General features: G+C 36.4%; 1 protein-coding gene across 1 annotated transcript in view; it reads left to right on the top strand.

Annotated features, from left to right (window-relative positions):
- LOC127846310 (probable ATP-dependent RNA helicase DHX35) overlaps positions 1 to 14,539 on the top strand; it is a 67,852-nt gene that overhangs the window by 39,391 nt on the left and 13,922 nt on the right. Inside the window, exons 19-22 of the mRNA XM_052377477.1 lie at positions 4,612 to 4,707; positions 6,908 to 7,002; positions 8,026 to 8,103; positions 13,526 to 13,665. Coding sequence (XP_052233437.1) covers positions 4,612 to 4,707; positions 6,908 to 7,002; positions 8,026 to 8,103; positions 13,526 to 13,665 — 409 coding nt within the window. The remainder of the gene's footprint in view (positions 1 to 4,611; positions 4,708 to 6,907; positions 7,003 to 8,025; positions 8,104 to 13,525; positions 13,666 to 14,539) is intronic.

Genomic DNA, 14,539 nt, shown 5'->3' on the forward strand with positions numbered 1-14,539 from the left:
CTTGATTTACCTTAATGATGTTGATTTTACCAATCCCATCTTTATGTAACCATGCTTGGTCCTGCAGGTATTCATTGAAAGTATCATCTTTTTATGTCCCCCACCCACTATAGTGGGGGACATATTGTTTTGCCCTGTCTGTTGGTCTGTACGTTGGTCTGTTGGTCTGTTTGCTCCAACTTTAACATTTGCAATAACTTTTTCAATATTCAAGATAGCAACTTGATATTTGGCATGCATGTGTATCTCATAGAGCTGCCCATTTTGAGTGGTGAAAGGTCAAGGTCAAGGTCATCCTTCAAGGTCAGAGGTCAAATATATGTGGCCAAAATCGCTCATTTTATGAATACTTTTGCAATATTGAAGATAGCAACTTGATATTTGGCATGCATGTGTATCTCATAGAGCCGCACATTTTGAGAGGTGAAAGGTCAAGGTCATCCTTCAAGGTCAGAGGTAAAATATATGTGGCCAAAATCGCTCATTTTATGAATACTTTGGCAATATTGAAGATACCAACTTGATATTTGGCATGCATGTGTATCTCATGAAGCCGCACATTTTGAGTGGTGAAAGGTCAAGGTCATCCTTCAAGGTCAGAGGTCAAGTATATGTTGCCAAAATCGCCCATTTTGTGATAACTTTTGCAATATTGAAGATAGCAACTTGATATTTGGCATGCATGTGTATCTAATGGAGCTGCACATTTTGAGTGGTGGAAGGTCAAGGTTAAGATCATCCTTCAAGGTCATTGGTCAAATATATGTGACCAAAATCGCTCATTTTATGAATACTTTGGCAATATTGAAGATAGCAACTTGATATTTGGCATGCATGTGTATCTCACGGAGCCGCACATTTTGAGTGGTGAAAGGTCAAGGTCATCCTTCAAGGTCAAAGGTCAAAAAATTTAAAAAAATCAAAGCGGCGCAGAAGGGGACATAGTGTTTCTGACAAACACATTTTTGCACTGTCTGTTTGTTGCTTTGTTGGTTTGTTTGCGTCAAACTTTAACTTTGGCCATGACTTTTGCAATATTGAAGATAGCAACTTGATATTTGGCATGCATGTGTATCTCATGGAGCTGCACATTTTGAGTGGTGAAAGGTCAAGGTCATCCTTCAAGGTCAAAGGTCAAGGTCAAAGGTAAAATTTTGCAATATATTAAGATAGCAACTTGATATTTGGCATGCATGTGTATCTCATGGAGCTGCACATTTTGAGTGGTGAAAGGTGAAGGTCATCCTTCAAGGTCAAAGGTCAAGATCAAATATATGGGGGGACATAGTGTTTCACAAACGCATCTTGTTTTATAAATCAAATTTAAAGATCCTAATTTTGACTGAAGCATTTGCAGTACATCATATTGAAGAAATTGTTTTTCATCAACCATTTTAAAAATACTTAAAAATGTAATCCTTATTTAATTGTTGATTTTGACCCTTCATATTTTCAAGCAAGGTGTCAAGGACTCTCCTTGTTGCTTTTGTCTACTGAATTCCGTGGCCATATATTTAAGCTCTTGCACTGAATTCCATGGCCATATATTTCAGCCCTTGTACTGAATACTGTGGCCATATTTTTCAGCCCTTGTACTAAATTCTGTGGCCATATATTTCAGCCCTTGTACTGAATTCTGTGGCCATATATTTCAGCCCTTGTTCTGAATTCTGTGGCCATATATTTCAGCCCTTGTACTGAATTCCATGGCTGAATATTTCAGCCCTTGAACATCCTTCCGTGGCCATATATTTCAGCCCTTGTACTAAATTCTGTGGCCATATATTTAAGCCCTTGTACTGAGTTCTGTGGCCATATATTTCAGCCCTTGTACTGAATTCCATGGCCATATATTTCAGCCCTTGTACTGAATTTAGTGGCCATATATTTCAGCCCTTGTACTGAATTATGTGGCCGTATATTTCAGCCCTTGTACTGAATTCCATGGCCATATATTTCAAGCCCTTGTGCGGAATTCTGTGGCTGTATATTTCAGCCCTTGTACTGAATTCCATGGCTGTATATTTCAGCCCTCGAACATCCTTCGGTGGCCATATATTTCAGCCCTTTTACTGAATTCCGTAGCCATATATTTCAGCCCTTGTTCTGAATTCTGTGGACGTATATTTCAGCCCTTGTATTGCATTCCATGGCTGTATATTTCAGCCCTTGTGCTGAATTCTGTGGCCGTATATTTCAGCCCTTGTACTGTATTCTGTGGCCATATATTTCAGCCTTTGTGCTGAATTCCGTGGCCCTATATTTTAGCCCTTGTACTGAATTCGGTGGCCGTATATTTCAGCCCTCGAACATTCTTCCGTGGCCGTACATTTCAGCCCTTGTACTTAATTCCGTGGCTGTATATTGCAGCCCTTGAAAATATTTCCATATATGAGTATTTTAGCCCTTGGACTGAATTCACTTGCCATATATTTCAGCCCTTGTACTGAATTTTGTGGCTGTATATTTCAACCCTTGTACTGAATTCCGTGGCCGTATATTTCAGCCCTTGTACTGAATTACATGGCCATATATTTCAGCCCTTGTACTGAAATCCGTGGCCATATATTTCAGCCCTTGTACTGAAATTAGTGTTCGTATATTTCAGCCATTATACTGAACTTCGTGGCCGTGTATTTCAGCCCTTGAACTGAATTCAGTGACCATATATTTCAGCCCTTGTACTGAATTTCCTGGCCATATATTTCAGCCTTGTACTGAATTTTGTGGCTGTATATTCAGCCCTTGTACTGAATTCCGTGGCCGTATATTTCAGCCCTTGTACTAAATTCTGTGGCCATATATTTAAGCTCTTGTACTGAATTCCATGGCTGTATTTTGAAGCCCTTGAACATAATTCCGTGGCTGTATATTTCAGCCCTTGTACTGAATTCCGTGGCAATATATTTCAGCCCTTGTACTGAATTCTGTGGCCGTATATTTCAGCCCTTGTACTGAATTCCGTGGCCATATATTTCAGCCCTTGTGCTGGATTCTGTGGCCGTATATTTCAGCCTTTGTACTGAATTCCATGGCTGTATATTTCAGCCCTCGAACATCCTTCCGTGGCCATTTATTTCAGCCCTTGTACTGAATTCCGCGGCCATATATTTCAGCCCTTGTGCTGAATTCTGTGGACGTATATTTCAGCCCTTGTACTGAATTCCGTGGCCGTACATTTCAGCCCTTGTTCTGAATTCTTTGGCCATATATTTCAGGCCTTGTACTGAATTCTGTGGCCGTATATTTCAGCCCTTGTGATGAATTCTGTGGCCGTATATTTCAGCCCTTGTACTGAATACTGTGGCTGTATATTTCCGCCCTTGTACTGAATTCTGTGGCTATATATTTAAGCTCTTTAACTGAATTCCGTGGCTGTATATTGCAGCCCTTGAACATAATTCTGTGGTCGTATATTTCAGCCCTTGTACTGAATTACATGGCCGTATATTTCAGCCCTTGTACAGAATTCATAGGCCATATATTTCAGCCCTTGCACTGAATTCCCTGGCCATATACTTAAGCCCTTTTACTGAATTCCGTCGCTGTATATTGCAGCCCTTGAAAATAATTCTGTGGCTGTGTATTTTAGCCCTTGGACTGAATTCACTGGCCATATATTTCAGCCCTTGTACTGAATTTTGTGGCTGTATATTTCAGCCCTTGTACTGAATTCTCTGGCTGTATATTTCAGTCCTTGTACTGAATTATGTGGCTGTATATTTCAGCCCTTGAACATCCTTCTGTGGCCATATATTTCAGCCCTTGTACTGAATTATGTGGCCATATATTTCAGCCATTGTACTGAAATCCGTGGCCTTATATTTCAGCCCTTGTACTGAAATTAGTGTTCGTATATTTCAGCCGTTATACTGAACTTCGTGGCCGTGTATTTCAGCCCTTGTACTGAATTCAGTGACCATATATTTCAGCCCTTGTACTGAATTCCCTGGCCATATATTTCAGCCCTTGTACTGAATTTTGTGGTTGTATATTTCAGCCCTTGTACTGAATTCTGTGGCCGTATATTTCAGCCCTTGTACTGAATACTGTGGCCGTATATTTCAGCCCTTGTACTGAATTATGTGGCCATATATTTAAGCTCTTTTACTGAATTACGTGGCTGTATATTGCAGCCCTTGAACATAATTTGGTGGCCGTATATTTTAGCCCTTGTACTGAATTACATGGCCGTATATTTCAGCCCTTGTACTGAATTCTGTAGCCATATATTTCAGCCCTTGCACTGAATTCCTTGCCATATATTTAAGCCCTTTTACTGAATTCTGTGGCTGTATATTTCAGCCCTTGAAAAGAATTCCTTGGCTGTTTATTTTAGCCCTTGTACTGAATTCCATGGCCATATATTTCAGCCCTTGTACTGAATTCAGAGGCGGTAAATTTCAGCCCTTGTACTGTGTTATGTGGCTGTATATTTCAGCCCTTGTGCTAAACTAGGTGGCTGTATATTTCAGCCATTGTACTTAATTACGTGGCTGTATATTTCAGCCCTTGTCCGGAATTATGTGGCCATTTATTGCAGCCCTTGTGCTGAACTAGGTGGCGGTATATTTCAGCCCTTGTATTGAATTACGTGGCCGTATATTTCAGCCCTTGATGACGTTGGTAACCTCACATCTCCCATCGGACTAAGAATGGCAGAGTTCCCATTGACGCCAATGTTTGCAAAGATGTTACTCGTCTCAGGTACATGATGTGACTTGTTATCATTTTTTTAGCTCGTCTGTTTTCGGAGAAAACCCGAGGTATTGTCATAGCCAGCTCGTCGTCCGCCGGCGTCGTGCTAAAACTTTGACATTTTGCTCTAAAATCAAAGTGTTTCCACCTACAACTCTGAAACTTCAAATGTAGATGCACCTTGATGAGTTCTACATGCCACACCAATTTTTGGGTCACTAGGTCCAGTGATTTTTTAATTTTTTTTGTTCCAGCCTGTGCCATTTGGATTGGGAAAATTAGCGCAATAAACCATGAAATTGGGAAACATTGAGCATTATAAATATGATCATAAGAACAGAATTCAAATTGTTAAGTGCATGTTTGACTGCATTTTTATATTATAAAGTGCTGCTTTAATGTCTTCTTACAATGAAGACAACGTTTAGTTAATATCCTTCCACATGCATATTAAACTTGCAATAATCTATAGATTCTTAAATACACCATTTAATCACAATCTCTTTAAGAGTATTAATTTAATTCAGCATTTTTTTAAATTAAATATTATATGGTGAAAACATTAAAAAAAATCAACAAACACGCTTTAGTGTTCTTGCTGTGTTAATGATGTATTAAACGGAGTTAAAATAATATATTTAATTTGTTTACCTGTCAATATCTTGCACTTGACATCCTCAGTTCAATGCTATTTCAGTAAACTGTACAGCGTGACAAACATAATAAAGCAGAATATGCATATGAATCTGATTATACACAGATACACTATCATATAAATCAAATCATGCTCGTCTCTTTCTATTATTGACTGATACTTATCTTAAATGCTTTAATTTTGTGAGTAGACTGAACTCCAATTTTCCAACACTGGTTCCCTTGACACACATTCACTTTGCAAATTTCTAACAAATATTTTTTGTTTTTATCTCAAACGTAGTATTTTGCGTTAATTGACACACGCATTAAATTATTCCCTAATAACCATATGATATTCGTTGTTAATTTGAATGTTATTTATCATTTTCGCCGCTCATTGCAAATTTCTTGTATGCTTTCCTCCATCTTGGACGTGTGTAAAAACAAGCCTTCTCAATGGGGATACATCAACTATCATCAGTGTCCTCCGCAATATAGAGAGAGGTTTGGATAGCAACGTAAAATAGTATTCGGCTACATTCGCAAACAATACGTAAGTCAGTTGTCGTTCGGCAATGACTCGACAAGCTCGATCGGCACTTGTTCTTTAAAATTATCGCTAAAGAAATTGTAATCTTATTTACTTTTTAGGGAAAATTTGTTCATTGTTTGGGAAATTTTGGTCAGGTGTTTGGGAAAAAAACTTAGTTTTTTGCAATTGGGAAGCAGCCGAATATCGGTGATAATTTTGGGAAAGAACAATCACTGCAGGTCAAAGGTCAAGATCACTGGGACCTCTAAAAAAAATAAATTCTGACAAGCTTTCATTTATTAAAAAATGCACCAGCAGCCAAGCGTTGGCACCTGTTATTGGGTGCTTTTCTTATTAAGTTTAAGAGACTCATAATTTTGCTTAATGTCTATAACTTATCTTAATTGTGTTTATCTCACTGGAGCGTGAAGTGGGAAGGCAGTTTTTGCTGAATGACTATATGGAAAACTTTGTAAGAACTTGTCCAAAATTACACACTGTGTTTCAAGATAATTAAAAAAAATGTATTTTTTATGAGACATCCTTTTTACAAATTATTTTAATTTGTTTAAAAACATATCAACTACAGGCATAGCTTACAATGCTTATATGCAAAACTTAAAGATACTTCAATTACAAAACCATGTTCCAAACAATGTCACACAAATATTCCTTTGGTGACGTGACCTTTTGAATTGTTTCAAATAATTATGGTGCCTTTAATTTAGCCCTCTTTCTTTGAATATCTTTGGTTTGCTTTTTAACACATTTTATTGTTCTTGTTACATCATTTTAAAGAATTGTCATATACTTTAAATCTTATTAATGTTATATTTTGGCATAACATTGGGTGTAATTCAGTAAATGTCAAAAGACATAATGAATGTTATGATCTAAGAAATTGCCACGTTAGTGTTTTAAGGGCCAATTTTGAACATGTGTTAAAGGTACATTATTATAGACCTTTGTAATACAAATAGGGCCATTTTTATTGTGCTGTTAAGCAGGAAAGGGTTTAGAGGTTTTGTAATTATTTGTCAGGTGAGTTTGGGTGTTCAGAGGAAGCTGTCACCGTGGCGGCCATGTCCCAGATTCAGAACGTGTTTGTCTCGCCCTCTGGTCAGAAACACACAGCAGTACGTATAAAATATCATATGTACATCCATGTTTTTATGCCCCCAAAGGAGGGCATATAGTTATCGGAAGGTCTGTCCGTCCGTCTGTTTGTCTGAATTTCCGGCAAACTTTGCGTTTAGGTTTTGCATTTAAGTTTCGTAAAATGCTCATAACTTCTATGTCGCTTCAGATAGCAACTTGATATTTAAAATCTATGTGTATCTCATGGAGCCGCAAATTTTTAGTGGTAAAAGGTCACGGTCAAGGTTATCCTTCAAGGTCAAAGGTAAAAAAAAACAAAACCAAGGGAAGTAATAAGCTTCAAAGGGAGATAATTATCTGTACTTGCCAAATGATAAAAAAGAATATATAAATCAAAGCGGCGCAGAAGGGGGCATTATGTTTCTGACAAATACATCTCTTGTTTCCTTTGAAATTTGTATTTCCAGGATTGATGAAGCATGTATTTTCAATTTGTAATGATTTTATAAACAGGTATGTTATAAAAGACAATTAAACAGAATAAAAAAAACACAACATTTTCTGTCTTTTTAAAGTTAAAGTGCATTATTGACCTTTGGTAATCAGAATTGAGTATTTTCAACATTGTGGGGAATTAGGCTTGACTTGTTTTTGCCATGCAGTTTGAAACTGAACACAAAATATCAAGTTTTATTTTAAGAATACATTATCATGCATGGCATTGGTTGTCTATTGTTAGTTTTTGGCTCTATATCATTTGAAACCACTGCTTCTTAAATGTACAGCCTAACATTTCGAAAAAACTAGAAAGTATTGAAGTCTTTGCCATAAATGGAAAATTTACAACATATTGTTCAAGGACTGGGCCCTCCAATAATCTGTATATATATAAGGGGGTTTGGTTTTCACAACAAATTTACTAAAAATCACGAACAACTTGTACAATCTGAAAAGCAGAACAATATTGTTTTTGGATTATAAAAATATAAAAGTATAAAATGGTTATATTAATATTTTAATTTTTTTCTACTATATTTGCATATTTGTGTTGATGATTGCAGGATCGCTTGAGAAAGAGGTTTGCAGTTGAAGAAGGTGACCATGTTTCCCTTGTGAACACATATAGGGCATATGTCAAGGTAAGGCATGCTTAACTTGTGAACACAGAGCATAATTTTTAGCATAGGTGCATTTACGCACCTATGCTTATGGTATATACCACATTTCTAAAATCCACATCGATCGGTTGCCCATTATGAAGCCTTACCTGATCAAAAATCAGACGAAATATCTATTTAATTTAGTATATGGTCATTCTTACAAAAAAAAATTGGAAACGTTTTTCTAACGTTTTTTTCCAAGAATATTGCTGACACCGTTTTTAGTGAATTTTTCTAAGACCGTTTTATGTCAAATAATTTCGTTCGTAAAACAATTCTATCTGCACTATAAATCTCAATCTCCTACACAGTGGCCTCCCTTATACTAGAAGTTACTGACCGGGTGAAGCAAGGGAAGTAACTGCTGTGAGGAGTTTCTATAAAAATCTGTATTCAGAAATCTGTATTCAGAACTCAATCTGTTGTGCACGTCTCCATCTAACGCTTACCACAAGTTTTACGACAAATTCTTGACGCAGACGAATAGCATCTATAGCATCGGGTAGCATCTATTTTCATTTGTGAAAAGAATAGTTCGATACAGATCTGTCCGTGCTAAAATTTTGAAAGGCTTGGGTAATTATTTTTCATAAGCATTTCAAACACTGATGTAAATGGAAAGATTATCTATTTAAATAGTCGGTAATTGTTTGAAATTATTGATTTGAGAAATTCGCGGATGGCGATATCGAACTACATTATACCATGTGACGCCATTCTTCCCTGTATCTTGCACCTATGCTTTTAACGCCATCGGCGCTCTCGTTTTAAGTTGAGGCACTTTTTACTTATGAACACACATAGGGTTTATGTCAAGGTAAGACATGTTTATTTGTGAACAAACATAAGGTCAATGTTAAGGCGAGACATGCTTTACTTGTGAACACATACAGAACCTTTGCCAAAGAAAGACATGCTTCACTTGTGAACAAAAAACAGAACCTTTGTAAAAAAAATGCTTCACTTGTGAACACACACAGAACCTTTGTCAAAGAAAGACATGCTTCACTTGTGAACACATACATAACCTTTGTCAAGGAAAGACATGCTTCACTTGTGAACACACATAGAACCTTTGTCAAGGAAAGACATGCTTCACTTGTGAACACACACAGAACCTCTGTCAAGGAAAGACATGCTTCACTTGTGAACACACACAGCTCCTTGTCAAAGAAAGACATGCTTCACTTGTGAACACATACATAACCTTTGTCAAGGAAAGACATGCTTCACTTGTGAACACACACAGAACCTTTGTCAATGAAAGACATGCTTCACTTGTGAACACATACAGAACCTTTGTCTAGGAAAGACATGCTTCACTTGAAAACACACACAGAATCTTTGCCAAGGAAAGACATGCTTCACTTGTGAACACACACATACAGAACCTTTGCCAAGGAACCACATGCTTCACTTGTGAACACAAACACATACAGAACCTTTGCCAAGGAAAGACATGCTTCACTTGTGAACACACACAGAACCATTGTCAGGGAAAGACCTGCTTCACTTGTGAACACACACAGAACCGTTGTCAAGGAAAGACATGCTTCACTTGTTAACCAACACAGACCCTTTGTCAAGGAAAGACATCCTTCACTTGTGAACACACAATGAACCTTTGTCAAGGAAAGACATACTTCACTTGTTAACCAACACAGAACCTTTGTCAAAGAAAATTATGCTTCACTTGTGAACACGCATAGAACCTTTGTCAAAGTAAGACATGCTTCATTTGTGAACACACACAGAACCTTTGTCAAAGAAAGACATGCTTCACTTGTGAACACACACAGAACCTTTTTCAAAGAAAAGCATGCTTCACTTGTTAACACACACAGAACCTTTGCCAAGGAAAGTCATGCTTCACTTGTTAACCAACACAGAACCTTTGTCAAGGAAAGACATGCTTCACTTGTGAACACACACACAGAACCTTTGTCAAGGAAAGACATGCTTCACTTGTTAACACACACAGAACATTTGTCAAGGAAAGACATGCTTCACTTGTTAACACACACAGAGCCTTTGTCAAGGAAAGACATGCTTCACTTGTGAACACACACAGAACCTTTGTCAAAGAAAGACATGCTTCACTTGTGAACACACACAGAACCTTTGTGCTGTCCCTTACATGTACCTGTAAATGTGCTTCGTATAAATGATCTGATCTAACGGAAATTCCCATAATAATATTTCAATGGGTTACAGAATAGTTCATCATTTTACACTCTATTTCAATAGTTGACTGTATGGTTTATCATTTTACACTTATTTCAATGTGGTAAAGTATAGTTTATCATTTTACACTTAACTTCAATGGGTTATGGTATTGTTAATCATTTTACACTTAATTTCAATGGTTTACAGTATGGTTTATTAGCTCCACTGTCCAGAGGCCAGCGGAGCTTATGTCATGGTCCTGTGTCCGTTGTGCGTGCGTCAGTGCGTGCGTCCGTGCGTTAACTTTTTCTGTAAACATCTTCTCCTAAACTACTGGTCCAATTCTGATGAAATTTCTCAGGAATGTTCCTTGGGTGAACCTCTTTCAAATTTGTTCAAATTATGCCCCTGGGGTCAAATTTGACCCTGCCCCGGGGGGTCAAAAATTTGAAAATTTGCTTATATAAGGCCTTTTTTGTGAAAACTTCAAAATTTTCCTCATCCATAACCATTGGGCCTAGGGCTACCAAATGTGTTAATTAGTGACATCTTATAGTCCTCTACCAAGTTTCTTCAAATTATGCCCCTGGCGTCAAATTTGACCCTGCCCCCGGGGGTCCAAAATTTGAAAATTTGCTTATATAAGGCCTATTTTGTGCAAACTTTAAAAATCTTTTTGTCCATATCCGTATGGCGCAGGGCTTCCAAATTTGGTATGTAATGACATCTAATAGTCCTCTACCAATTTTGTTCAAATTGAGCCCCTCGGATCAAATTTGACCGTTCCCCAGGGGTCACAAAATTGAACATATGCTTATATTGGGCCCATTTTGTGCAAACTTTAAAAAAAATTGTCCATAACCATAGGGCCTATTTCTACCAAATTCGGTATTTAGTGACATCTAATAGTTCTCTACTTAGTTTATTCAAATTATGCCCCTGGGGACAAATTTGACCCTGCCCTGGGGGTCACAAAATGAACATATGCTTAAATAAGGCCTATTTTGTGCAAACTTTAAAAATCTTCTTGTTCATAATTATAGAGCCTAGGACCACTTAATTTGGTGTAGTGATATCTAATAGTCTTCTACCAAATTTGTTTAAATTATTCCCCTGGGCTCAAATTTGACCCTGCTCCGAGGGTCACAAAACTGAACGTTTATAAGGGGAGATTACCGCGGCCGTGTGGCTGTGACCAACAACACCAGAACACAGTATTATGTGAAGTTGGAATAAGACATCAATTTGGGAATAAATTGTGTTTTTTCAATAGTGCATAATACGCAGCTTTACAAGTTGTATTTATTGAGTTTTACATAATATAATTAAAATATAAACGTGCATATATAATAACATCATTTACATTGATTTTACTACAAAGCTGGATTTGTTTATTGATTTTTTAAAAATCCTAATAAAATGAGACTGTGTCCATGCGGCACATGAACACAGTTTAAAAATGCAGTTAAAATTATTTAAAAAAAATCAATGTTAATGAAAAAGTCATAGAAAATTGCTTATTAAGCTTGAAGTATAGATAAAATAGTACAAAAATAAACTCAGATCATAAAATGAATAGTTTTGTTTGAGAAAATCATCAAAATGATGCCCATTCCCAGTTTGATGTCTTATTCCCAATTCACATAATACAGTGTTCCAACAACATCTTGTAAACATGAGATAAAACCCTGTCATTTAGTGCCATTTTAGATCAGATGGTGACTGCTTGCAAAGGAATTGAAGTAAGAAAAAGTGTTATGAATGTTTTTCTTATAAACTGAAAAAAGTCCGGTTTTATTTAAATATGTCGAAAGTGAACATAATTATATGCGGATAAAAATATTTTGGATGACATGTTCATTTCGTGTCTTTTTTAGTGTTTAAACCAGTTTAATAATATCTTATTGATTTTAAAAACACAACTTCCATGAACATAATTATTTCAAGAAAAGTCAATTTATGATACTGCATGGTAAACTCAAACTTTGTATCCAAGAGAAGGTGTTGAAATTAATGAAGTGCAATGTTCTTAACTATCGTATATGCTGCTTTTTAATAACTAATGATTTATTGTTCCATTTGTGAATCTTGACTCATGAATTGTGGATATGATTGTCAATTGCTCAACGGTCCATATATATTTTATAATTTTCTTAAAATAATTTATGAATTGATCTTAGAAGTCAAATGTATTACTTAATTAAATACATTTAAAAATATAAAGAAATAATCTTTAGATTATCATAATATTCTCAGGCCTGTTGGTCTTAGGGATGTATGGGTTGTTAAATATATTTTGAGATGATTCTTTACAAAGAAAGATGCTACTATTGTATTTGTTATAAATGTGTGAAAGGCTCTAAGAAGGAACCAGAGATTATAAACCTTTACTAAACCCTAAAAGGATTTTACAGGTTTGTAGCTGACAACTTTATAAATAATTGTGATAAATGGAGAAATTGCTCAAGATGAGCAATTTCTCCTTTTATCACAATTATTTCTACCCTACCTGATCATTTCCTTCATATTCCATTACAATTTAATTGTCGTCTGCAACCTCTTTCAAATTGGGAAAGTCCAAAATGTGTCATTTGGTAAAGGGTTAAGACATTTTGATTCCTATGGGTCATGTAAATCTTTTTCAAATCAAATGCGCAGATTTGATCTTCAGCATCTTGAAATATCTAAAATAGAAAGAACGACAATATCTTTTGGAGAGATAAATGTACCTACGTTATAAGCAAAGGACCTGTGCAGCACTTTTCGGGCTTTGTAGTCTGTTAAGTAAACACGGTAGTAACTTTTTCCATGTATAAAAAAGCTCTCCCTTCCAACTTTTAAGCGCCCAGTGGGACGAGGGATAGAAAGAGAAAGTCACATGCTTGAGTTCATTTCAACCAATGCGCATTGCACGTTTTTTTTCGCATTAAAAAACAGTGGAGCGATACAGGGTCATCATGGCCCTCTTGTTATTGTACTTTCAATTTCTATGGGTTAGTATTGTTTATCGTTTTTCTCTCAATTTCTATGGGTTAAAGTATGGTTCGTCATTGTACACTCAAAATCAATATGGTTCATCATTGTACACTTAATTTCAATTGGTTATAGTATGGCTTATCCATTTTCAACTAAATTTCAATCTGTTACACTATGTTTTATTATTTTTCTCTGAGTCCCCATTGGTATCAGTTCCTTATAGTTTATCATTTTACACTTAATGTTCTATGGGTTACAGTACGGTTCGTCAAAGGCCTGGTGTCACCAGAATCTACTCAACTACAAGGGGCTGCTAAGGGCCACAGAAATCAGGGGCCAGCTGACAAGGTTACTGAAGCGCTTCAACATTCCCATGATATCCTGTGGGGGTAAGTACTTGTATGTTGGTATCCCCCTTCAATGTGAAGTGAGGGGGAGTGTGCTGGAATCACCGAGGACTTGGATATGAGCCGTTCTCTGTGGAAAGAGGGTTTAATGCATGTGCGTAAAGTGTTGTCCCAGATAAGGCCAGCATTTTTTTATTATTTGTTTTACGGGAGCATCCGACCCTATTTTTTGACAAATAACAAATAAAAGTCACTTTCGTTTTTTTTATTTACATTTCACCCGCCGACCTGGTATTTTATCCAAAACTAGAAAGAAAAAAATGCGCAGATTGCCGAAAGTATTGTTCAAAATTTGTTTATAATACGGGTTGTTTCGTCAGAGATTTTCATTGGCTATTGCAGCCAATACCACACGCTATTAGCCAATTGGTGAGTATTTAACATATAATTTAATATTGCATTTCCGAAATGGCGGGCATTAACAACAACGAGACAAATATAGCATATTTTAAAATCAAATTAATTAAAAACGGAGCAGAAACAATTTCAATTAGAAAAGTTAATCTTCAGAACACCATTGTTGACATCATGCCCATATTATGTGATATGAAATTAAAAATAATTAGAGTTTTTGCAGATGATGCAGAGGTGTCACCATCGATATTTTTCGGTGTGTTAAAAAGTTTTGGGTAGGTTTAATAAATATGCGTATTTATTAAAATGTAGATCCTGTAATATTTTTATAGATAAAAATCAACATCCCGAAAATGTTCAAGAAGTACTTCTTTATAATGAACATGAGGACTGAACCACAGGTACTTGCATCAATAATCCCATTCCCCACCCACCCATATATATTCTTTATTTAGAAAAAAGTATAAAACACAGCATCTGAAGAAAAGAACATTGGGTTCGGATGTTCGTAT

Source organism: Dreissena polymorpha, chromosome 9 (genome assembly GCF_020536995.1).
Source record: "Dreissena polymorpha isolate Duluth1 chromosome 9, UMN_Dpol_1.0, whole genome shotgun sequence".
In the NCBI taxonomy this organism is placed as follows: Eukaryota; Metazoa; Mollusca; class Bivalvia; order Myida; family Dreissenidae; genus Dreissena; species Dreissena polymorpha.